The sequence below is a fragment of the Bubalus bubalis genome, chromosome 23 (assembly GCF_019923935.1).
Source record: "Bubalus bubalis isolate 160015118507 breed Murrah chromosome 23, NDDB_SH_1, whole genome shotgun sequence".
NCBI lineage: Eukaryota > Metazoa > Chordata > Mammalia > Artiodactyla > Bovidae > Bubalus > Bubalus bubalis.
This window is the reverse complement of record NC_059179.1, coordinates 49405535-49431468: the sequence shown is the minus strand read 5'-3', so window position 1 is coordinate 49431468 and position 25934 is coordinate 49405535. Positions and strand designations below refer to the sequence as shown.

Here is a 25934-nt window from a genome sequence, read left to right as displayed (position 1 = left end):
GCACTTTATTGGCTCCCTTGGGGCACGTGAGCGCAGAGGGCGTGGCCTCGGCAGCCCGGGCTGGGCCGGGAGGGCGGCACCTGACCGCAATCGGGGACTGGAAGGCCCGGGCGCCTGGGGCCTGGGGTCTCATGGACACCCTGGCGCTGGGCCGATGGCGACGGCGGAGGCCTGAGGATCTGCAGGTCCCGGGGGACGCGGTGAGTCCCCCGGGGCCCGGGCCTTGCGAAAGGGAAGTCGGCAGCGCTGGGCAAACGCCCACCGGGTCTGGTGACTACTGGCGCCTAAAGCAGGAGGAGACCGGGCCCAGGCGGGCGGCGGGCGCCCGCTTGGGCGGAGCGTAGTGGGCGCGGCCTGAGTGGGGCCGACCGCCTCTCAGGCCGCGCCTGCGCAGAGATGCGGGCCTGGGCGGGCCGAGCGCACCCGCTTGGGCGGAGTACAGTGGGCGGGGCCTGGATGAGGCGGACCGCCCCTCCGACTGCGCCTGCGCAGAGATGCGGGCCGGGTCGGGCGGTGTGCGCCCGCTTGGGCGGGGCCTGGGTGGGGCGGGTCGCCCCTCAGGATGCGCCTGCGCAGAGATGCAGACCCGGGCACCTCGGTGTCCTGGAAACCCAGGGCTGGTCACATGGTTCAGGGCTGCTGCGGAGGCCTCAGAGGTTCAGTGTCCAAAGTCAAGGGTCCTCCCGCCTTCTCCGCGCAGCTGTTCCTGAGTCAAACCGCCACGTGCAGGCGCTGGGCTGGGTGTGGTATGGGTGCCAGGCTAGCCGACACTCCAGTCGTTTGCTGCGAAAGAGCAGGGTAAGAGGTGATGGGTAATGGGAGGGTCTCTAATCAAGCTCGGGGTGGGTGCATCGTCGAGTCTATGCGAGGCTTGAAGGGAAAATTAGTGTGGGCAGGAAGTGCGTAGGGAACCGACAGAAGCCCTGTGGGATTGGGATAAGGAGGGCAGAGCCTCTGAGCTGCGCTCTTGTCCAACAACTCTGCCTGCGAATCGCCGGTTCTGATTTCGTCTTGTTTACTTCAGGGATCCCTCTTAAGAGCAGCAGCCATGTGCCGCCATACCGAGCAACAGAATTCTTTATATTCTTCTTCGACTCCTCCCGGCTCCATAAGCATGGCATGTGCCTTCCCAGTTAGTACAGGCAACCTTTTTCTCCAGTGTTTTGCACAGCCTATCAGGAGTGACGAGCTTTCTCCCCTGAAGCCTCTTTCTTCGCTGCCCGCTGCCTGACCATGAGCTAGTCTCACTTATGTTCTTGATGTAGCACTCCTCTACCTGGTGCCACCTCACAGGGCATAGGCTAAGCTTCTGTAACAGGGAGACTTCACACCATCCTGGCTCAGACCTGAGGGAAGTTTGGTTCTGTGCATAGCAGTATGGAGGTGAGCCCAGGGCAGTGGAACAGTTCAGTCCAGTTCAGTCACTCAGTCGTGTCCGACTGTTTGCAACCCCATGGACTGCAGCAGGCCAGGCCTCCCTGTCCATCACCAACTCCCAGAGTTTACTCAAACTCAACATCCATCGAGTCAGTGATGCCATCCAACCATCTCATCCTCTGTCATCCCCTTCTCCTCATGCCTTCTAGTGGTACCCAGATCAAAGACATCCACGCACCCAGTCTCATTCTGTCCGTGGCTTCAGCAGCCCCCTGTCCTCCAGACACATGTGTGTTCAACCTCTCAGTTGTGTCTCGTTCTTTGCAACCCTGTGCATTGTGGCCCGCCAGGCTCCTCTGTCCATGGGATTTCCCGGGCAAGAATACTGGAGTAGGTTGCCTGCTTCAAGGGATCTTCCTGACCCAGGGATCGAACCCATGTCTCCTGTGTCTCCAGCATTGGCTGGTGGATTCTTTACCACTGAGCCACCTGGGAAGCCCCATCCTCCAGACAGTGGGAAGTAAATAGGAAAGTGACACGATCATCCTGACATTTAAAGGGCCACCCTTTCCCCAGAGCAGCTTTGTGGGAAATGAAGGGGATGGTGGTCAGAGGGGAGGCACAATATATAGATGGTGAGAGGTGTCAGAGGCTCAGCCTGAGGGGAACGTAATGGCAGCACACACACGTGGCTGTGGATTTTGGAGGAAGAGCGGGCAGGTCTTGCTGGTGGAGTGGGTGTGGCAGGGAGTGTGAGTGGGGGAGTCCAGGTGACCCCCAGGGTTGCGGCTCGAGCTCCTGGGTGTGCAGTGGTGCTGTCACCGCAGGAGGGGACGTCTTGGAGACAGTTAGCTGAGGTGTGGCAGATTCTGCCAGTCCTCAAGTGGCCACCATGTGGGTTATCAGTTTCACAACAGCCCGTTGGGATGCCCATATGACCAACGAGGAAACTGAGGTACAGAGAGATTAATCAACTAGCAAGTGGTGGTTCAGTTCAGTTCAGTTGCTCAGTCGTGTCCGACTCTGTTCGACCCGATGAATCACAGCAGGCCAGGCCTCCCTGTCCATCACCAACTCCCAGAGTTCACTCAGACTCACGTCCATCGAGTCAGTGATGCCATCCAGCCATCTCATCCTCTGTCGTCCCCTTCTCCTCTTGCCCCCAATCCCTCCCAGCATCAGAGTGTTTTCCAATGAGTCTGGCCAAAGTACTGGAGTTTCAGCTTTAGCATCATTCCTTCCAAAGAAATCCCAGGGCTGATCTCCTTCAGAATGGACTGGTTGGATCTCCTTGCAGTCCAAGGGACTCTCAAGTGTCTTCTCCAACACCACAGTTCAAAAGCATCAATTCTTCGGCGCTCAGCTTTCTTCCCAGTCCAACTCTCACATCCATACATGACCATAGGAAAAACCATAGCCTTGACTAGCTGGACCTTTGTTGGCAAAGTAATGTCTCTGCTTTTGAATATGCTGTCTAGGTTGGTCATAACTTGCCTTCCAAGGAGTAAGCGTCTTTTAATTTCATGGCTGCAGTCACCATCTGCAGTGATTTAGGAGCCCAAAAAAATAAAGTCTGACACTGTTTCCCCATCTATTTCCCATGAAGTGGTGGGACCAGATGCCATGATCTTCATTTTCTGAATGTTGAGCTTTAAACCAACTGTTTCACTCTCCACTTTCACTTTCATCAAGAGGCTTTTTAGTTCCTCTTCACTTTCTGCCATAAGGGTGGTGTCATCTGCATATCTGAAGTTATTGATATTTCTCTCGGCACTCTTGATTCCAGCTTGTGCTTCTTCCAGTCCAGCGTTTCTCATGATGTACTCTGCATAGAAGTTAAATAAGCAGGGTGGCAATATACACCCTTGACGTACTCCTTTTCCTATTTGGAACCAGTCTGTTGTTCCATGTCCAGTTCTAACTGTTGCTTCCTGACCTGCATACAGATTTCTGAAGAGTCAGGTCAGGTGGTCTGGTATTCCCATCTCTTTCAGAATTTTCCACAGTTTATTGTGATCCACACAGTCAAAGGCTTTGGCATAGTCAATAAAGCAGAAATAGATGTTTTTCTGGAACTCTCTTGCTTTTTCCATGATCCAGCGGATGTTGGCAATTTGAGCTCTGGTACCTATGCCTTTTCTAAAACCAGCTTGAACATCACGAAGTTCACGGTTCACATATTGCTGAAGCCTGGCTTGGAGAATTTTGAGCATGACTTTACTAGCGTGTGAGATGAGTGCAATTGTGACTACCGCAAGTGGTGGTAGTAGGTCCTAAACCCTACCACCGCCCTCCAGAGCTTGTGTTCTTAACCACTGGGCTATACAGCTTCCTCCGGGGGGCTTGTGGAACTAAAACATGAGACTTGAAAACGAAATCCAAAGTTGGCCATAAACCGATGAAAGGTGTGATGCGCCGGACTGTCAGGGATGGGAAGCCATAGGTCACTGTTGATCTGAGGAAACAGGAAAGGCTTAGTAGAAGAAACCTTGAGTGATCTTTCAGGTTGGAGTTGGTGGGATGAGGTGCCCAGGCTGAGGCTCCAGCACTTCCAGACTGTTACCAGACAGGATGAGGGCGTGTAGTGCTGGGGTGTGTCCTGTCTCCTGATCTGATAGAGTCCTCATTTACGTTGCATTGTTTTTGCAACATTGTTTTTGTCCTAGTTTTTGATCTGACAATCTGGATTGAGCTTCATAAAGTAGCCACGTTCTGCCCTCCATTTTCCACTCTGGTTCTCCGTCTCTCTCACACACACCCGTTCAGTTTGGTTACTCGGGAAGCATGAGTCCCTTCGTACCTCTGTGACAGCCCAGTGGCTCTGCACCCTGTGTGTTAAAGCCAGCAGAAGAGATCAGGAGCTGCGGCCACCAGGACCGTCTCTGGAATGAGGAGTCTCATGAGCCAGGGCCAGGAGTCTCTCCTGTCCTCTGGGGAGTGTCCTGATGATGGTGAGGTCAGTGAATGTGGTAGCAGTTACATAGCAGTAGTGCTTATCCTTTCTGTTGCATACTTTTTAAAAATTATTTTTCTGAGCACCTATTGTGTACCAGCACTGTTCTAGGCTCTGGAAGAAGAGAAGTGAGGCTTTGCTTAGGTTGACCCCGTGACTGGGCATCCAGTGCCTGGCTCCTTGCAGTCCCTAACCACCACACTCACCACACCTTTCAGAATGGAAATGTCAACCCAGACGCCCAAAAATTCATGTCTACACCTCAGCCTTCTATCTCCCTAAAGACTCTTTTTACAAAAAAGCTCTGTAAAGAGCAGGCTCTCTGGGCAGAGTACTGGTTGCCCACAGAGTTACCATTTCCAGTGCACTTCAGTCTTTTGTATATTCTTATTACCATCTGGTTTAATTTTTGGTTTTCTTCCTGAAGGAGTTCTTTTAACATACATTCTCTGGTGGCTCAGATCCGCCTGCAATGCAGGAGACCTGAGTTTGATCTCTGTGTTGGGAAGTTCCCCTGGAGCAGAGAATGGCAACCCACTCCAATATTCTCAAAGCTCAGGTTGTTACCACCGGCTGTAAGTCAGAGGTCCCCACCACCCCCTCCTTAGATCCAGTGACCTCGAGCCGCTCATAGAACTGCGGCAGCCCTCGACTCACCAGATAACTAATTATCTGTAAAGGGTATCGAAAGACGTGAGTCCACAGCCGTGGGAGGCACATGGAAGACGGGGTCCGGCCCAGAGGAGCTCTATCCTCCTGCGGCCAGCCCACACGCCGCACCGGCTCCTGGCTCCCGTCCTGAAAGCGCGTGGAACCCCTCCTTCTTGGCTTGCACGGCAGCCTCTGTGACGCAGCTTCTGTCCCCTCCCCACTCCCCAGAAATCGGAGGGTGGCACTGAAAGTCCCAAGCAGCTCCTCTTGGTTCCTCAGGCAGCCAGTCTCCCCAGCCCCCTCAGGTGCCTGCCAAAAGTCACTTCATTCGCGTGAGTAACAGGGCACTCATTCACCTTTATGGCTCTGAAGGGACCTCAGAAACCGAGGACTAGAGACCACGTGTTGCGACAGAAAATACCCCCATTGTCCTGGTCGCTTAGAAATTCCAGGGGTTTGGGGACCTGCAGTCCAGGAACCTAATGTATCTTAAAAATACATTTTGGTCACCTGAATGACTATATATATATGTGTGTGTCTGTGTATAATGTACATATTTTTTATATACATATCAGTTCAGGTTAGTCACTCAGTCGTGTCTGACTCTTTGCGACCCCATGAATCGCAGCACACCAGGCCTCCCTGTCCATCACCAACTCCTGGAGTTCACTCAAACTCAAGTCCATTGAGTCAGTGATGCCATCCAGCCATCTCATCCTCTGTCGTCCCCTTCTCCTCCTGCCCCCAATCCCTCCCAGCATCAGAGTCTTTTCCAATGAGTCAGCTCTTCGCATGAGGTGGCCCAAGTACTGGAGTTTCAGCTTTAGCATCATTCCTTCCAAAGAACACCCAGGACCGATCTCCTTTAGAATGGGCTGGTTGGATCTCCTTGCAGTCCAAGGGACTCTCAAGAGTCTTCTCCAACACCACAGTTCAAAAGCATCAATTCTTCGGCACTCAGCTTTCTTCCCAGTCCAACTCTCACATCCATACATGACCACTGGAAAAACCATAGTCTTGACTAGACATATATACCTATATAAATAAATAATAAATATATATATAATAAATGGGAGTTTTGCAGATTTGTATCCTAGTGAAGTTCACTCTGAAAGTGCACAGATCAGTGGTTTTAGTGTAGTACGGAGTTGTGTAAACACCATCACAACCTGATTTCAGGACATTTTCATCACCCCGAAAGAAGCCTGGTCCCTGGTCCCGCTGCTCCCCCATCCCTGAGCAGCCACCAGTCTACTTTCTGTCCTCTGCTGGCTGTCCTGCTCTGGCCATCCCCCCACCCCTGAGCAGCCAGCAGTCCACTTTCTGTCTTCTGCTGACTGTCTTGCTCTGGCCATCTCATGTAAATGGAACCACACAATATTTGGTCTCTTGTGACTGGCTTCTTTCACTTAACATAAGCGGTTCATGCATATTGAAATACATATCAGTATTTTATTTCTTCTTGTCGCTAAATATTGCATTGTATAAATAATGCCACGTTTTATTTAAGCATTTCTCCGTGGATGGGCGTTTGGGTTGCTTGCTCTTCGGGGATTTCTGAGGAATGCTGCTGTGAGCGTCCAGGTACAGGCTTTCCGTGTGGACGTGTGTTTTCATCTCCCTTGGGCTGGTGCCTCGCTGTGGAATTGCTGAGTTATTAGGTAACTCTGTGCTTAGCATTTTGAGGAATCACCAAACTGTTCTGCAAAACAGCTGCACTATTTAAATTCCCACCAGCAACAAATGGGGGTTCTGTTTTCTCCACGTCCTTGCCAACACTTTTTTGGATTATAACCATTCCAGTGGGTAGGACACGGTATCCCGTTGTGGTTTTGATTTGCATTTTTGTAATGACTAATGATGTTGAACATCTTTTCAGGTACTTATTGACCATATGTATATCTTTGTCAGCAGAATTCCTATTCATATCCTTTGCCTGTTTAAAAAATTGTGCCATCTTGTTGAGTTGAAAGACTTCTTTATATATTCTGGAGACAAGTCCATTAGCGTGCATACAGTAAGCAGTTTTGGATATTGATGAAATCCAGTTTATGAATTTGTTTCTTTTATGAGTCATGCTTTTGGTGTCGTATCTAAAAAATCTTTGCCAAGCCCAAGATCACAGAGATTTAGTCTTATGTTCTCCTCTAAAAATTTAATGTTCTCTGCTCTTACATTTAGCTCTCTGATCCATCCCAAGTTCATCTCTGTGTGGTATGTGTCAGGGCCCTGAATTCCTCTTTCTGCATGTGGATGGAGTTACGCCAGCACCACTTCTGATGAAGGTTCTTCTTTCTCCGTTGGGTTGTCTCAGCAGCCTTGTCAAAAGTTAGTTCACGGTAAACGGAAGGGTTTATCCTGGACCCTCGTTTCTGTTCCATTGGTCTCTGTGTGTGTCCTGTGCCGTTACTGCCCTGTCTTAATTACTGTAGCTTTATGTTAAGCTTTGATATATGTTGCATACATTTTTCAGTTTTTAGTGCTTCTTTAGTATATGTCTCAGTCTTGTCTCCCCAGTTTGACTTAACGCATGCTGAGCCCCAGGTCTGGCATTTCCAATCATTGGACTTCAGGCAAGTTAGCTGGGGTTGGTGGACTTCACCTTCTTCACGTGCAGAATAGAAGTAAAATGCCCTGCTTTTCTGGCAGCACGGGGCTCTACTTTGCTACTGAAATAACAAATATAGAAACACTCCATGCTGTAGTTTTTTTTTTTAATCATTGCAAGAACAGTTACTAGGTCCCACCTGTGGTAAATAGATTTTTTTATAATTTAGGTTTATACTGTCCTTGTAAATCACGCGTGCAAAATTAGTGCTCAGTCTAGAGTGTGTGTTTATGTGTTTTCATTTTCACTGGAAGTAAAAGAGTGGTTTTTCTTCGCTCTCCTCCACCACCTTCCTCTGGGGAGCCAGCTTTCATGGAATCACAGTGGTGCCCACGGCTTACCTCGCTTGTCTCCTCATCGGTTGCTTTCTCTTTCCTGAGCAGGACTTGGTCTGGGGTGTGGATGCAAGTCCGTGCCCGGGACGGGGAGGAGTCTCCTGGAAAGGGCAGCTGATGATGCACAGCATCCTGATGTTATGGTCCCCGTGGCTGAAGTCCCAGGGCACCTGGCCACAGGGGGTTGAGAGTAAGCACCCTTGCTTCTGCTGGTTTCTGTGGTTCAGTCTGTGCTGCAGAAAGCAACACCCCCAAGAGCGCAAGGTCATTTCCAAGCAACTGTCCCCAAGGGGGGATCTCTGCACGCTTTCTTTCTCGGCGACAGTCTGCAGGCCTCCTCAGTCCTGCTCCTCGGCCCTAGCAGTTCTGTCTCAGAGCTGGTGGATGTCCACGTCAGCTGCTCCAGCCAAAGTGAACTTTCTTTACTGTGACAGAGATTAAACTAGACTAGAATACCTCACTCGGCAACTTTCTGATAACTGGACTCAGTCAGCGTCACACATTTATGATACAAGTGATCTTTAGAATAAATCCCACTGGTCAATAAAAATCCTTAAAATACCTTCAAATGAAAGATGAGATTATTGCGCGTGTATGTGTGTAGTTGGAGAGTTACCTTTAATTGCATTACCAACTCTGACAATTTACATTGGTATTCTAACTTGGAGTATATGTGCTTAACATATATTAGCATATATATTACATGTGCTTGACTTAAGGCTTTTCAAGAACCTGCCACTTTCTTGCTGTGCTGATTGAAGAGAATTCACAGGGTGTTTCTGTCAAAGCACTCAAGGAAGTTGGCCTCTTCTTTCTTTACCCTCCACGTCTGTTTGCATGCAAAGTCGAGAAATGGGTTTCCAGAGGGGGCGTCCTGTCAAGGGTCTTCTCTTACTCAGCTGTGTTTCTTTTTCAGCTCTTCTCTGGTGAGATTGCTGCTGATAGATCTTCTGTAGTTGTTAAGTAATGGGGTCTTTGTGTTTATTCAGGATTTGAATTTTGTTGACACGGTGCCAGAGCCATTTGTTGCTGTTTGGTCATGTCTGACTCTTTGCGACCCCATGGACTGCAGCACGCCAGGCGTCCCTGTCGTTCACCATCTCCCAGAGTTTGCTCAAACTCATGTCCGTAGGGTTGATGATACCATCCAACCCATCTCAGCCTCTGTCGTTTCCTTCTCCTCCTGTCCCCAGTCTTTCCCAGTATCAGGGTCTTTTCCATTGAGTTGCCTCTTCACATCAGGTGGCCAAAGTATTGGAGCTTCAGCTTCAGCATCAGTCCTTCCAATGAATATTCAGGGTTGATTTCCTTTAGGATTGACTGGTTTGATCTCCTTGCAGTCCAAGGAACTCTCAAGAGTCTTCTCCAGCACCACAGTTTGAAAGCATCAATTTTTCGGTGCTCAGCCTTCTTTATGGTCCAACTCTTGCATCCTTGCATGACTACTGGAAAAACCATAGCTTTGACAATGGATGTTTGTCGGCAGAGTGATATCTATGCTTTTTAATACACTGTCTAAATAGCTTTTCTTCCAAGGAGCAAGCATCTTAATTTCATGGCTGCAGTCACTGTCTGCGGCCAGATAGATGGTAAACCTTCACTTGCCTTGATGAAGGCTGACTGAAGCCTCTCTAGAAGGGAGTGGGGGAGAGCAAGGCATGTAACACACGCGTCCTGGGCTTCAGTGCCTCTCAGCCCCAGTTTTCCCGTGGTCCAGGCCAGTCCATGGTAATTGGAATATTTGCCGAGTAAATATGTGAGTCAGTGTCACATACTGCCAGCTTTCACTAATCCCTGTTTAAAGCAGAAAACATGAATGACTTAATCCCCTCGGCCAGCTGAGGGCCACCATGTTCCCTGGAGGAGCCCAGCCCTCGATGACTGACTTGGTCAGTGTGGCTCCCCTTCCCCGCCACGTGGGGACCCAGCCCCCGCCACCGGAGCCTCTCAAGGAGTGTCCACCGTGGGTGGCCACAGGTCTGCTGACCCGCTGTGCCAGGCCTTGTTTGACCCCACAAAGAAAAAGTTAGAATCCATCTAACTCATCAAGAAACATGGCGTGTGTAGACCTCCTCGAGAAGCACACTTCCTGCCCGTCCACGCCCCTCTGCCCTCCTGTTTGGAAAGCGATGTTCCTCAGAAAGGAGCACGGGGCTGCGATGTGACTGCAGGAGGAAAGTCGCATCCTGCGTGTGGATGACACGGGGCACAGCCAGTATCCCCACTTCTCTTTGCCAGATTTTTTCTGGCCGCACTGCGTGGCATGCACGATCTTTATTCCCTGACCAAAGGTGGAACTCAGGTCCCCTGCGGTGGTCACACAGGGGCTTAAGCAGTGGGCCACCAGGCAAGTCCCGCCCAGATAGTTGGGAGTTGGCAGGACACCCCTTTATACAGCATGCCCCTTTCTGCAATGTGAAGGCTGAGCAGATCCTGAGTAACCGGAGGTCATAGTCCTTGGTCTTTTCTTCCTCAACCCTTCCATCCAACTCAGGCAGAACACAGAAGGCGGCACCATTTCCAATTACGAAGGTGATTCCTATGATGATGGCGGTATTTGGCAGTACTTTGATACACTGGAAAATAGCAAGGAAATCAGATTAGACTTGGAAACTAAACTTAAGGATTACGTAGCAGAGCCTGGCGTTAAATTTAAACCAGAAGGACCCTCAGTAGTCCCTAGGAATGGGCTGTGCGTCCTCTAGGGCAGACAGATGTAAGCTGGGGGGGTCCCGGCCTCGTGTGGACCCAGGTGGCAGGTCGCTGGGTCAGCCGGAGTTTTTCCCTGCGGACTTGGGACCACGTCGTGGAGGTAGGGGGGAGCTCTGCTCTCCTCTGCAGTGGTGACAGCGTGTTGGGGGTATTTTACATGGTTCATTTCAGGAGGAATAATGACGATTTAGAAACTATAGGACATGGTGTCTAGAAGAGGAAAATTCTGGAAAGCCTCTCGGATATGGGAGAGTGAAAGAGAGCTTGGTCAGAGAGAAGCAGCCTCAGAGGTGTCTTCACACGTGGGAAAGGACTTTTGTCTTACACACGTCACTCTTTATGTCACTTAGGAGGGAAAAATTAGGATTGTGGAAAGGTGACTTGGCTTATATCCACATTTCTAGATGTGTGGTATACACTAGAGCAGGTGCAGGAGGTTTTTTATCTTCATTTTTAAAACTTCATTTCCAAGTAGTTTTAAGACTTATAGAAAGGTTGGGGAAAAGCAACTGTAATATAGAGAATTCACTTGAACAACGTACGTGGGCACAGTACGATTGGCAGGCAGCCAGGCTCGCCTCATGCACGGCCGTCGCCCGGGCTCCAGCCTTACTCCAGCCTCGCCTGATTTCCCGCTAGCACCCTTTTTCTGCCCTGGATCTCTTCCAGGACCCCACACTGCGCTGAGTCCTCACCCCTCTAGTCACTGATGCGTCCCTCCAGGACCCCACACTGCGCTGAGTCTGCTCACCCCTCCAGTCACTGATGCGTCCTTCCAGGACTCCACACTGTGCTGAGTCCTCACCCCTCTAGTCACCATGTCCTTCCAGGACCCCACACTGCGCCAAGTCTGCTCACCCCTCTAGTCACTGATGCGTCCTTCCAGGACTCCACACTGTGCTGAGTCCTTACCCCTCTAGCCACTGACACGTCCTTGGTTTCCTGACCCTGGCACATCTATGGAGCAGCGGTCAGCTATCTGGCAGAAGACTCTCTGTCCATGTGGGTTGTCCAGCATCTTCTGTGATGAGGTTAAGACCTCGCCCTTTCTGGCACGAGTATCGCAAGGTGATGTTATGCTTTCTTCGTGCATCTTATGGGGACTGTGCCGAGATGTCTCAGTACCGTGATGCTGACCTTATCTCTGGATGAAGATGGTTTCATACCCTGTGAAGTTACCGGTCTTTTCTTTATAATTAATAAATACCTTGGGGGAGATATGTTGAAACTGCACTTAAATTATATTTAATTTATAAATTAAACTATAACTATTATAATTATTTATTATAATTAATAAATACCTTGCGGGAGATACGTTGAAACATGAAAATATATGTTGAAAGTATATGTAAAACAGTTTTATGTATAAAACTGAAACTTTGTAAATTAATAAATACCTTGGGGGAGAAAGCATATTTCTTCTTAAGCCTTTGCCTTCTGAGTTAGTATCTATTAGTAAATCTGGCCTAAAATACATTTCACTGTGTGTTTACTTCATGATGATTTTGTCTTTCCCTCATTCATTTAACACTTACTAGTCTTTTTCCTGATGCCCTTTGATACACGCCTGTCGCTGTACAGTATTGACCTGTACTACAGAATTTTTCCACTTTCCCTCTCCCTTCATCTCTCATGTTTTAGTGGAATTATTTCCACCATGTCAGAGGACGTAATATTTGCACATTTGTCTGTCAGCCTAATTCCACCTTTATTTTAAATTTAGTCTGAGATGTACATCTTAGTACCTTCAGATGCTTACGAAAAATCCTCACGCTGGAATTTCCCCAGTCATCACTGGTTAGTTAGATGAAGCTCACCCTCACATAGCATCCTCCGGAAGGGCTCATGGCTGTGGTGGTCTCTAAATTCACCTGTGTTGAAACGCTATTTCTGTAATCTTGACATTTGAAGGACAGCGTGGTAGATTTTACATTCTTGGTCTGTGTTTTCTCTCTCTGAGTTTTAAAAGCGTGTTTCTCCATCATCTCACTTACGTGTTGGCCTTGGAAAGCCTGATGCCGGTCCAGTTCCTTTTCACTCTCATTGACCTGCGCGCCCAGGGCCTTTGAGGATTTCGTCTTCATCTTTGAAGTCTGCTGGTTTTATTAGGACGCCTCCGTGTTGGTCATTCCGGGTTAATTTTCCCAGGCGCCGTGTGAGCCTCCGTTTTGAGCTTCAGTCAGTCTCGTTTCCATGAAGCTTTCTCGGGCTACAGTTTTCAGTCTTAGCTTTGCTGTTACTTTGCTTTCCTCTTTGCAGAACTCTGACTCAGCAAACATTCCTTGCTGCTTTGTCTTCCCTTCCTGCTGCTGCCCTTTTTTAGCCCCCTGTTTTCTTTATGCCGTCTCCTTCTCTTGACTGCGCTCCTGCCCGTCTTTGGTGTCCTCTGTTAGTTTTCGCTTGAAGTTATCCCCTTCAGTGCACTTTATAGTTTATTCCTCGTTTCCCTCCACTACTTTCCTGAATCATCCAAGTCTCTCTTGCTTCTCCCCATTTTTGTCCTTTCTGTTTTTACATCGCTAATTCAGGGTGGTTTTTCGTATCCTCACATGTTTGTTTGAGTGTTTAATTATGTTTTTAAGAGTATTAAAATCTCCTTTTGACTCATGTCTTTTTCAGGAGGAATTTTTATTTTTGGGGTATTTTTTAAAGATTGCTGGTCTTTTAAAGACTGCCATCCGGCACCTCCGCTGTGGGTGTGGCTGAGCGCAGGTGCAGCAGGTGTCTCTGCTGGTGGACGGGTGGCGGTGAGCCCCCTGGTATGATGGGCATCCTCACTTGCCAGACCCCAAACTTGCCCTCTCTCTCCTTCTCCTCGCCACCACCCAGCCCCAGGGGCACCGGCCCGCCCCTTTGCCCGTGCCCCTCCCAGGAGCTGAATTCAGAGGAGCACCTCTGTAAGTGCTCTGTCCGTTTCCACCGTGCAGACTTTGGAGCCCCTGCCCGCCTCTGGGCTCTGGGGCTCGGGCTCCTCCTCGCTGCGCATCTGGGCGCCTTTCCCTTGCTGATGACCCTGTCCTGTCCCGCTCACAGCGTCTCCTCCTGCCCTTCTCAGGGCAGGGCCACGTTGGAGGTGTGGGCTGGAGCGGAGGGGACCCGCGCTGGGCTCCTGGCTTTTCTGTCCCCCTGGCCATATTCTCTGATGTCCTCGTTCTCCGATTCAGGTTGTGCCCAGGTGTGGTTCTGCAGCAGTGACTCTGACCTTTCTGGACTTCCTTATGTTCAGGAAGAACTGTGGCATTGGGTGATGGGGGGCTGGCTGCCCTGCCCTTGTCTCAGCCTCCCGGAGTCTGCACTGTATTTACCCCAGGGCATTATTCTCTGATTTGGGGGCTCAGAGGTCAGCGTTTGCCATTTTCCTCCTCAGGTATCTATTTTAAGACATGTTAGTTAGGGAGGAGTAAAACTAGCACTTGACACCAGGTTTCTATATTAGATAAATCCATGAAATAAAAAGTCCATTTAGAAAATAATATAATGGAATGAATCGTGAACAGATTTGGCGCAAATCATGATGATGGTTTGCTGGTGACTGAGGAGGGTGCGGGACCACCCGTGAACCAGGGGTGTTTCCTGACTCTGGCGGGCACCGCTCAGCAGCGGGGACCCAGGACAGGGCGGACCTTCTGTCCCCTGCAGAGGCCTCCTGCCCATCTGCTCTGTGTCGCTGAACACATCCTTACCCCGCGGAGCACAGACTGGGAATGTGGAGAGTCAGCCGTTTCCTTCAGCTTTGGAAGGCTGCTTCTGTGATTCGTCTTTAGTTCACGGGAATGCCAACGTCACATGCCTTTCCTGCAGGTTATCCCTTACAGGCTGTGTGTGCAGCTTGTGAAATAAAACCAGCCCACTCCTCAGTGTCAGGAAAACAAAGAATTATCCACATGGGATTATTCATATCGTATTAAGGAAGCACATAACTTGATATTGTATTAAAAAAGTACCTACCTGGCAAAAGTATCGAAGGGCATGACTAGATTCTTGAACAAAAATTTATAGGTTTTGTACATTCTCGATATCGATAAACCAGTCCCAACAGTTTATTATAAGAATTTTGACCAAAATTGCTTCAAATGACTTTTAAACTTGTAAAGCTAAGTAAATATCAGACTGTGCTGGAAGTAATGAGGTTAAGTGATGGTGGTTATTCCTGGAAGATAAAGTTGGAAGTTGTCTCTCCCAACGTCCTATAAACTTTCTGAGCTCCTCGAGGGTCTGTTTGCAGCGAGGTTCTCAGAGGCAGATTCAGTCAGAGCGCCGTGTGCTTTCCGAGGCCATCTAAAGTGAGACTGTCGTTGCAGAAGCGGGCGTGCAGGAGGCTGGACACGGCGGCGCCCGAGCGGGACTGCCCCCAGCTGAGGGTGCGCATCCCAGCGTCCGGGGGCAGCGAGGAGCCCGAGTCCCTGGATGCCCAGCGCAGAGGCTACCTGCCCTCACTATGGCCCGACAGTGGCCAGGGCCGACTAGGCATGGGGGTAGGTTCCTGCTCCCACCAGACCAGCCTTTACCTGTTCAGTCAAAGTGTGAATAACCGCTGCCCTGGCTCATCCGCGGCTGTGATTTGTTAAACAGGGTCCTCTGGATGGCGGAAGGAGCCGGGCCCAGCCTTGCCCGAGGTGCATCGCGGGAGAGTCTGTAAGTGCATCCCCCTGCTTGCTGTGACGTGAAAGACCTGTCCTTAAATCCTGGATCCGTAGGACAAGGGTGGTAGAAACGGCCGTTTCGTTCCTAAGGAAGAGGGGTGTAAACTGAAAGGCGCTGGTTGGTTTTCTGAGCATTCGACTCGGCTGCAAACTAACGTGCTTCCGGCTTCACACTGAGACTACAAATTGAATATACATTTTAAATTCTTTCTAAAAACAGGGTTTAGAGAAGGGAACAGGTCCTGGAAATGGTTAAAAGAGCTAATTTGAGGACATCTTAGAGAAATGTCCTTAACTCATTTACTCACCCAAATGGGAATCAGTGTTGCTTTTTCTTTTCCCTCCTTAGGCTTTTCTTTCCTATTTGTATACACTTCACATAAATCCCAAATTTCAGAAGGAGAAACAGCATTCACACCATTAATTCACACCATTAATTCAAAGGAATGGGACGTCTTAGTGTCGCCAGGGTCAGATTCTCAGTCCCCTCTGTTGGGCGGAAGATCAGGAAGTGTGCGGTGCTGCTGTTCAGTCACTAAGTCGTGTCCGACTCTGCGACCCCGTGAACCCCAAGCACGCCAAGCTTCCCTGTCCTTCACATTAGCATCATGATACCTTTGTTCCTGAATTTGGGCTTGTTCTAAAAATAAGAGCTTTGGAACCTCTATAATTCTTTTTTTTTTTTTTTTAATTTTAAGCTTGCAGTCTTCATATTGCAATAAAATAGAATTGTGTTTAATTTCCACATAGAAACCAGGAGCGTGTGTGTGTGTGTGTGTGTGTGAGTGTTTTCAGGATTTCCCCTAAAGATCTTTAGAGGAAACTCAGTGCTGCTTTTGATCAGCAAACCTTTGAGTCAGTAAATTGCAGAGTCTTCACGTGGTGCATTGTGGGTGACTGTTTTGTAGGGGAGGCAGTGATTTTGTTTTAAACAAAGGCCAGCCACCATGGGGCCTCTGAAGTCCTTAGACAAGTACAAAGACCAAGGCCAGGTGGACCTGCCCGTGGGGATGTGCCTTCCCACTATTGTACTCCATCCTCAGGAAAATTTCCGCAGGTCCTGTTGCATTTCGTGGTGTGGAGGTGGTGGTGGTTTAGTTGCTAAGTCATGTCTGACTCTTGAGACCCTGTGGGCTGTAGCCCACCAGGCTTCTTTGTCCGTGGGCTTCTCCAGGCAAGAAGACTGGAGTGGGTTGCCATGCCCTCCTCCAGGGGAATCTTCCCGACCCAGGGATCGAACCCAGATCTCCTGCACTGCAGGTGATTCTTCAACGACTGAGCCACCAACAATCCTGAATAATGTTAAAACTAAAGATCCAGCGACTTAAACTGTATTTCGGTTGATTCATGTAACTGCCAAATGTGCCCTGGGTTTTGATAGTTAATATTATGACCCCACTATGGGTAGAGCGCATTATTGTTGGTGACTAACGCGAAACCTCCCTTGTTCTCGTCACGTTTCCACGGAATGTGTCTTTCAAATCCCCCGTCTGTTGGGCAAACAGTTGGAACGTAATACGGATTCCTAATGCTCCAAGAGGTTGTCTTCTGGCATGAACAGCTTAAAGGAAAAAAAAATTTGGCTCAAGCAGCTGATTGGATCATTTAAGCTAATGTTCTGTTTGAACAACAGCACCTATTTGATTAGGGTTTTCCTTCCCTTGTGATTCCCCAAGCTTGCCTCTGTATGTTTCCTAGGTGATGAATCTGTGCGTGGAAAACCTATATTGATATGTAAATATATCATTTTTCTCTCTAATGCTCGACGTTCTTTTCATCTAAATTTTCAGAAAGTGACTTTAAAAAATCAGTTTCCCTTTATTTGTAGTTATTCTCAATAAAATTTCACCCAGGCTTGGGTGATTTAATATTTACACCCACTATTTCTAAAAGTCTTATGTAAATAAAGATTGAAATGTGAATTTGAAAAGTCACACCTCTTGATATTTGAACAGACTATAGCTGCACATATCTTCTTTTTCTAATAATATGGCTAGTTTCTCTCTTAAGCTTTTAAAATAATAAGACACTATTTTTGTATTCCAGAACATCAAGAGGCTCAGTGTTAAATAAAAAGCAAATAGTATTTTTAGAAATGCAAGATCCCAGGGAGAAGTGCTTAACACTAAATCACCGATGGGCAGCAATTCCAAATTTCAGAAGACTTCATTAAACGCAGGGTTCCGCTCACGGGTGCACCCCGCTCACACGGAAGCCTGCCTGTCCAAGCCCGCCGTTCCCGTGGCTGACCCCGGTGGCGAGCTTGGCTCAGAGAGCAGCAGGGGTCACACTGGGGGTTGTGTGGAAGCCCTGTGTGTGCGTGCTCAGTCGCGTTGGACTCTGTGACCCCAGCGAGTGTAGCCCACCGGGCTCCCCTGTCCATGGAATTCTCCAGGCAGAAATACTGGAGTGGGTTGCCATTTCCTTCTCTGGGGGTCTTCCCAACCCAGAGATTGCACCCACGTCTCCTGCATTGACAGGCAGATTCTTCACCATGGCGCCCCTGAGAACCCCACGGGGAGTCGCTGGCGGGAAGCTTGCCTTGGTGTCTCGGCAAGCTGGACGCTTTTCCCTGAGAACCTCCTCGGGTCCCCCTTCTCTGCCGTGTTTCTGACTGCAGCAGGTATCAGCTGACCCAGTTGGTCCTGCTCAGAATTCTCACGTGGCCGTCTCAGCTCACCGCCTGGGCCTGTTGTCTTTCTCCCATGAAGCTTTTCCTGATTGTTATCGTGAGTCCTTGCTCATGTACGCAAGGACTTTTCCCGTGGACCTTCTCCAGCTCACTCCCCAGGCTGACATGCAAGCCTGCCGTTTGGCCCGCCGCAGCTCACTGATGGAGTCTTAGGGCGATCGGTGCTGAGGCTCAGCCCCTAGTGCACGCTATTGGTAAGAAACAGCTCCTCGTCCCCCGCTCACGGTGCTGACAGCGGGGTGAAGCCATCCCTGATTCTTGGGACGTGGTGTTATGTCATTCAGGGTGTCTGCCGCCCGGTGGGTGGCCCTCTGCTGTGCACCATCCAGGCTACAGGGCCAGGGCGCTGGTCTCCGCCTGCAGGAGGCTCCTTTCCTTCCTTGAGTGCTCCCAAGGCTGGGCCTGCCATGCAGCCGGCTTCCCCCCTTGCTCAGCTCAGCAGTCTTGGCCCAGGGGCTCATGGTAGCCAAGTGTGCCATGAAATCATGCTCTTCTTAGAAATTCTTCCCATTAAATGAATCCTTGTGAGGCTGTGAGAGGTCTGCAGGATAACCACATGAAGATGCATGGAGGGGGCATTATCAGGCTGGAAGCCACAGGAAGAGCAGGTTCAGGATGCTGGCCGAGGGGAAGTGCTGCCTCGTCAGCACCCTTTTCTGAGTGGCACCTGCCGCTGGTGTCCTGCAGCTCCTCAGGGAGCGGCCACCCCCAGACTTAATGGGTCAGCTTGGCAGTCACCCTCGGCGCCGTTCCCTCCCCTCGTCTCCCCCGACCCCAGGCAGCCTCCCCGCCCCTCCTTCCGGGGTCCCAGCTCCTGAGGACTTGGCCCCCTCGCTCCCAGCTCCTGCTTGGTGGCAGCCCTTGGGCTCTGCGGTCACCCCATCTCTTCCCTTTATCCTCCCAGCTGCCCCCGGGCCGGGAGGGGGACCCCTCCTGGTTGAACACGTGCCTCCCTCCCCCCTCTGGATCCTCTTCTCTTCCGTCATCTGTGACATTGAAGCCCACATTCCTCTCGTGAAGCCCACATTCCTCACCTGAGTCTCTGTTCTGACTGGACCCCACCTGGGCTAACCAGCTAAGGAGTGGACAGATCTTCTTGAGAACAGAAAGCCTGCAGTCTTTAACTAGGCCTGGGGTCTTGGTCGCCCAGCAGGCTCAGCATCTGGGAGCCGGTCCCCTCTGCTGGAGTTTATCTCTGGTTATTGAGTTTTTACCCAAGCCGATAGTGAGTTACGACGTAAGCGCCAACATGTAAAATGATGTTTTTGGTTTTGGGGACCCTGCTGCTCCCAATCCCCAACAAATTGTTTTGGCTAACAGCCTGTTCATTAGTGTTGAGGGCAAAAACTAGGGGAGCATCTCAACAAACTTCTACGTTATTCCCTTTTTGACACTGAAACCCATTGCCTGACAACAGCATGGGGGGCTGGGAGAAGAGAGGTGGGGACAGAGTGGAGGGCGGGGGGCGGGAGGGGTGGTCCCGGGGAGGGGTCCCCAGCCTACCGTCGGGGGCAGAGGGAGGCGCCCCAGGATGGTCATTTTGATTCCAGATGGATGCCTGTTTCCCGTGTACTACATCTTATCTCCAAATAAGTGACCTTTAAAGTATTTGCTCTATTTTATTTACCTGTCTGTCTCATTAGCAACTGCTCCCTGCATCCGCAGCATCTATAAATACTGCCCTGACCCAGGGGCGGGGGAGAAGCCGGTGCGGACAGGAGTCTCTGTCCCCCTGCCTGCGGTGATGGGGGCAGTGCCACCTGGCCCGGGGGTCAGGCCCAGAGCCAGGGCCGGGGTGGGCATGGCAGACTCTGATGTGGATTAACACAGATGCGTGCACAGCAGGTCACTCTCTGTGTTTCAGCAGCAGCTAGATCTAATCAGCCCTTTATCCATACGTCCTGAGAGAAGACAACAGTCACAGAGGGATCACCGGAAATTTCACTGATCATTCCTTAGCAATCAGAGTGCCCTGTGCACTTCCCTGAGGTTCGGCAGGGACCCCAGCGGTCATCGGTCAGGTTGCCGATAAGGAACTCGGTCCGCGGGGTGGGGTGACCGGCCCGCCCCACGCCGTGGTCAGTGGGGAGGCCGGGCTCTGAGCCCGCAGTATAGGCCTCCTGTGCCCGCTGTCCTGGCTGGTGTGGCCCCGTCACTTCCGCACTGGGCATGGCGGCGGCCCGCTCTGATGCGCTCAGACAGCTGTGAGGCCGCAGGGCTTCGTGGACGTCCTTCCCAGAACCGTGAGGGCTTTGTGGCCAAGACAGGGCTGAGTCCTCCAGACGGTGGGAGAGGCAGCGGGCCAAGGAGGACTCTGGCTGTGCCGGTGTAGTCAAATAGAGGAGTTTGCATAGACTTGCTGACGGAATCTTCCAATAGAATCTCTGACAATAAACGTTTCCTCTGAATATGGATGCCAGAAAATTAGTTAAAAAAAATTTTTTTTTACTGTGTTGTTGAGATCATTTCAGGTTCTGAAGGAGTAGAGAGCCTTCAGGTGACTAAAGAACGAAACTAAAACTTTTTTCTCTGGGGATAAAATGTTATACTATGAGGAGACAGTGAAATGGATTTTCACAGAAAAGCTAATATTTTTTTAAAAATGGAGTTTAGATTTCCTGCAAGCATGTGGGACTAAACTAATGTATGCTACAGATAAGGACATTAAATACGTTGTTAATCATATTTTAAGTGAAGAGAGAAGCAGGACAGTAGATGCAGGCGTGCTCTCCTGTGGCTATTGTCAGGACTTGGCTTTGTTGGGTTTGGTCCTAGAGTCGGCCCACAGAGATGTGTGCAAAACACCTGGGCGCTGTTTGCTTAGCAGAAAGCCAGAAACCACATCCACACCCGTCAGGAGGAGAGAAGTGGCTCAGTCGCTCAGTCCTGTCTGACTCTGTGACCCCAGGGACTGCAGCCCGCCAGGCTCCTCTGTCCATGGAATTCTCCAGGCAAGAATACTGGAGTGGGTTGCCATTTCCTTCTCCAGGGGATCTTCCCCACCCAGGGATCAAACCTGGGTCTCCTGCACTGCAGGCAGATGCTTTACCAACTGAGCCAACGTAAGTGGATTGGCATGTATTTATTCAGTAAATATACAGTTCAGGGAGAATGGATGACATTTCACCTGTGGCATTTTATCTCGTAAGCTACGTAATGGTTCGTGTATATTTGTTATATTGCTGTCTATACTTTTTTGTATTCCTGAAAAGGCCTGGTGAGTCTTGGACCTGATGTATCTGCATATCTGCATGTATCTGATGTATCATGGTGAAAGAGAATTCTGGAGAGCTGCTGGAGAGAAACCACTGATAGCCATGAAGGAACAGTGCTTTGAGTGACAGCAGACCCCCCATTAGTTACAGACGCCAAGGACCTTGGAATGACGCTCTGCAATGCTAGGGGACTGTCCCGTGTGAACATGTGTCTGTAACATGCTCAGAGCTGGGGAGACCGGTGCAGTGGGAATTGCCTTGCCCTCACAGTAATTCAGTTGCCAGAACTAACTCCAGAAGAGAGAATCCAATGGAATAATTTGGGAAAGTTCTCAAAAGCTACCATCCCAGATGGTTTTATAGTTTAAAAGAAATTCTACATAAAGGAACATACAGATGACTTGCTTTAGAAAAAGAACTACATTATTTGATCAAAGGAGGAAAAAAAGAAACAAATCAAACTGTCATCTTAATAGAGGCAGCAACTGCTCAGTTAGTGCAAATCCCACTCAAGATAAAACCAGAAACAGAGGGCTTATCCTGGTGAGGTTGAAGCCTCTGCACTTAGGGGGGTGTCTCTTTGGATGAAGAGAGAAGCAGATTTGTTTGCCATCACTACTTCTGCTTAGCAGGGTTTCTAACTCAGACCGTTAAACAAGGAAGAAGAAACAATGGTTATAAGAATTAGAAGGGGAAGAAAACTAAATTGTTATTTCCTGACATCATCTACATAGAAAATCCAAGCAAATCTACAGATAGACTATTAAAACTAATATTCAGCAAGATTGTTGACCATAAGATGAGCTTGCAAAAACAGGATGGAGGACGAGGTAGAGAAATTGTGCTCTTTATCCAATGGAATATTAGCCATAAATGAGGGAGATGCTGCCATTTCCAGCAACGTGGATGGCATCTGGGGGCATTGTCCTAAATGAAATGAGTCAGACAGAGAAAGACAGATTCTGTCTTGTACATGGAATCTTCAAAACAAAAAAAGGCTCATAGAACAGATTGGTGGTTGCCAGCGACGGTGTGTGAGGGGTGGGAGAAATCGGTGAAGGGAGTCAAAAGGTAAAAATGAAAACAGCAACAAGAATCTGTTTTAAAAGCAGCAGCAGCAGCGGGTAAGTGGGCCCTTGAAGCTCCTCAGACTCTTTGCAGAGCAGGGTCCTCAGACCCCTTAAGGGTCAGCGTCTCCGCTGAGGAGCCAGGCTGTCCCTCCCTTCCAGCCCACGGTGGTGAGTGTGAGATAACACGAATTTATGCACAAGAACAGCCTGAGTAGATTTTGGAGAGTGTCCTCCATGCCTGCTTTGGAAGTCCAGGAAAGCTGTGTATACAATTTTTTTTTTAGTTTTAAACTCAAGGCTTTTCCTGGAATATACATGCATGCTTATACCCTGTTTTTAGAGTTGCTTGTTTGTCCACAGCTCCTCCGTGAAGCTCTTGATCCTTGCGTGTCTGGGGCAGGAGTGTTGCCCATCACAGCACTGTGGCAGGGGGGCCCACCCCTCAGAATCCTGGGCCTGGGCTCATGCTTTCATCTTCCCTCCGAGCCTGAGCCCCTGACTCAGCCTCCGAGGAGCAGAGACGGTCATGGGATGTCCCCTTGCTCTAGCCCACCTCCCCCTGACTCCTGTGCCACCCACATGTCCTTCCCCTGGTCGAGAAGCATCGCTTCCCAGCCTTGATCTCTTTGGACATACTTGGTAGGAGACTGAGAACAGTGTGCTGGCTGCTGTTCTGAGCTGCTCGCCAGAAGCTGCTGCTGGGCACCGATAAGTACTAAGCCTTGTCCCCACCATCCACTTCCGCCCCAGAAGGCTCTCTGTGGACTGGGCTGGGACAGGCTCCAGTGCCTGGGAGCGTCAGGACAGTCCGGCACGGAGGCAGAACCTGACCTCAGGATTCCAGTCTCCTTTTTCCCTGGTGTGTGCTCTGCACTCCTCCAACTGCTGCAGACTTACACTGACCAACAAGCCTTCATAACAAGGTGGAAGGCAAGGTTCAAATAGAGAATTGTGGACTCTGTTGGAGCTCCATGCTGGGATCCAGTGCAATGAGGGAAAGCTGGCCCCTGGCCCACCCTGTTGCCAGCCCAGGCCCTGTCCTGACTGACAGGAGGCCTTAAGCACACAGATGCATCCTTTCCCATCCACATTCCACTCCCACCTCCCAGCAGTGGACCTTTCAGCCTGCAGCAGGCGTGTCAGAGAGGGGCTCTGATCTCAGGAGGGGACACCTGGTGGGGAGGCTCTCCCAGCCAGGGGACAGGCTCCGGAGGGGACAGGACCTGGGGGGGTGGGGCGGGGGGCGTCCATGGAGAGGTGCAGCCAGAGGAGGTCTCAGAAGCTGCGACCCAAGGCAGAGAGAGCGCTGTTGAAATGAGACAGCTTCAGTGGAGGGGGGACTCATAGGTGGTAATTAGGGGGAAAATGCTGTTTTCATGGATTCTTGTGGACTTGAGTTACGATCTAAGGTCCTTTAGTTTTAACCTGAAAGAGCCTCATCAGTATTTCTTGTAGGGTAGGTCTGCTAATGACAGATTTTTTGTTTTTGTTTATCTGGGAGTATCTTAATTTCTCATTTTTGAAGGATAGTTTTGTTGGATACAAAATCCTTGGTTGACCTTCAGCACTCTGAATTGGGCTGAGAAATCAGCTGTCAATCTTGTTGAGGATCCCTTCAGCTTGATGTGGAATTTTTCTTTCTGCTTTCAAGACTACTTGGGTTTTGACAGTGTTATTCTAAAGTACCTAGGTGTCTTTTTGGACCTTACTCTCTTTTGGTCCCAGTGTTAGAAACAAAACAAAACTCTCTTCAAGAAAAAAAAACACTCTTCTCTTGCTTGGTGGAAAAATACTGAAACTGTGTTTTATCAAAAGTGTTGTATTTCCCACTATTGCTTTTAATATCACTTTTCAAGCCTACTCAGACAGGTAGTGGACATATGAATTGCCAACAGTGAGACTGACGTTTAAGGCACAGCTGTCCTCTTCCTTGGTGACTTTATCAAATCGGGCTCAGTGCCCAGACCCCCCATCAGACGTGGCTCCAGTGGCTGGTCCCTGCCAGTGGCCGCCTCAGAGTCTGGGGACACGAGACCTCACTTCTGCATCAGGGACAGGGGTCTAAGCTGTGAGAGGGACATCGGCAAACTGGACCCTGGGGAGAAAAGCCTGATGGTTTGGGAACTTGAGGTCGTGTCGGGATGGAGATTGGGTGAGAGGTTTGAGTGAGTGGTTCCTGCGGGTTCTTTTGTGTAGGAGAGTCTAGGTTTGGTCCTCTTTTTGATGTGTCCATGTGTCTGGTTGTCCTGTGTCCTATTTGTTCTGCCTCCAGTGTGTCTCCAGACAAACCCATCCAGGCAGGGTGGGGTGGGGTGGCTCAGCGAGACATCTCAGCACTTCTACGTGAAGGTGGGGAGGCAGGAGGTCTGCTCCAGGGGCAGGGAGGCCAGGCCCGAGTGGGATCCTCGCGAAGCTGGATTACCTCCCGCCCCGGGCCCCCTGCGAGGAGCCTGCTGCAGTGCACGTGTGCTGAATTCAGTATTCAGACATCATAAAAAAACAAACAAACTATGAATTTATCAATGATTCTTTCATTCTCCTTTTTCCCCTCTCATAGAACTGTAGGAGAGAAGAGAAGTAACATTTATCGAGAACATTCTATGTGCCAAGCACTATAGGAGGCGCTTTAAATATCTTAATTATGGTATTTTATATATGTTCTGTAAATACGTGCTTAGCTCAGAGTGTGTGTCAGCTCAGCCTATTGAAAGGCAGAGCTCAGTGTTGTGAACCTGAAGCCAAGGTAGGTTCATTCCCACGACGCCCCGTTTTCTCGTTGTAGGGACACTTTAACCACACGGAGGACCGGTAGAAGACCGTGCCGGGAGAGGAAGGTCGCAGTCATGGTTTCGAGCCCTCATGCAGCGGCAGATGTGCTCCCCTGGCTGGACCTGGCGCCCCCGTCCCCACAGCAGCCGCCGTGCTCCCGGCGGGAGGTCCCGCCTCCTCACTCCAGAACCAGAGAGCCTGCAGACCTCGCTCCTCCCGCAGCCGCCTTCCCAGCGCAGCCTGCTGGGGAAGGTCACGGCTTTATTTGAGAGTTGAAAGTATCCGGCATCAAACGTCATGTGCGGTTTGAGAGTCCACGTCCAGATGGAAAGCCCAGCTCCATACTTCTCTGTTGTTTCAAGGGTGTATCCAGAGCTGCTTATGTGCTCTTTTTTAATTAAAAGTCTTATTTTTATATTGAAAATGCTCTGTAATTTTACACTGAATTTTCCTAAATGTTAGCATCTAGTCTGTTCTGTGTGATTTCCCCAACTGAAGTTACCAGGTGCAGGGCCACTTTTATATTAAAATGGGAGTTTCTCATCTTCTCTCGGGTTTTCAGTGTCTGGTCTGACTGTGGAGACTGGCGTGCTCCCCGGGGTCTGCAGGCTCCTTCAGGATGCCCTTGTCACCTCGAGACGGGTCCCAGCAAAACCCCGGGCGGCAGCTTGTGCACAGGCCCTCTCCCCTCCCACCCAGCTCTCCGTGTTTCCTGGGCTGTCCACGTGGCCGTGTCCTCTGCCAGCAGCCGGCCCGCAGCATCCACGTTCAGAAGCCTGATCTGTAGGCGATCGTGGTGTGCAGTCATGGGCGAGGGGTTCAGGCTGGACAGACGAGGCCAGAAGACAGGCTGCAGAAAGGAGATGAGCAAACCCCGTCTGTAGGACGGATTACCTGCAGTCACAGGGT

The 25934-nt window shown here is 50.0% G+C and overlaps 1 protein-coding gene across 4 annotated transcripts; it reads left to right on the top strand.

The window, feature by feature from the left end:
* Nucleotides 1-25573, top strand: C23H10orf143 (chromosome 23 C10orf143 homolog). Of its 4 annotated transcripts, none has more exons than XM_045164143.1 (4): nucleotides 1-200; nucleotides 14938-15111; nucleotides 15209-15271; nucleotides 25039-25573. In XM_045164143.1, the coding sequence occupies exons 1-4, from the start codon at nucleotides 132-134 to the stop codon at nucleotides 25066-25068; spliced, it is 336 nt and encodes a 111-aa protein (XP_045020078.1). In that variant the 5' UTR covers nucleotides 1-131; the 3' UTR covers nucleotides 25069-25573. The 4 variants fall into 4 exon arrangements, with proteins under 4 accessions (XP_045020078.1, XP_045020077.1, XP_045020076.1 ...); XM_045164140.1 differs by lacking the exon at nucleotides 1-200 and adding an exon at nucleotides 311-798; XM_045164141.1 differs by lacking the exons at nucleotides 1-200; nucleotides 14938-15111 and adding an exon at nucleotides 232-798.
* Nucleotides 25574-25934: the final 361 nt, after the last annotated feature.

Bases quoted from the DNA above. Each gene is read 5' to 3' on its own strand.
- C23H10orf143 (XM_045164140.1), top strand. From the start codon at position 397: ATGCGGGCCTGGGCGGGCCGAGCGCACCCGCTTGGGCGGAGTACAGTG. The intron at 799-14,937 runs GTAAGAGGTGAT...CTGTCGTTGCAG, and splicing joins GTTTGCTGCGAAAGAGCAGG to AAGCGGGCGTGCAGGAGGCT. The intron at 15,112-15,208 runs GTAGGTTCCTGC...TTTGTTAAACAG, and splicing joins AGGGCCGACTAGGCATGGGG to GGTCCTCTGGATGGCGGAAG.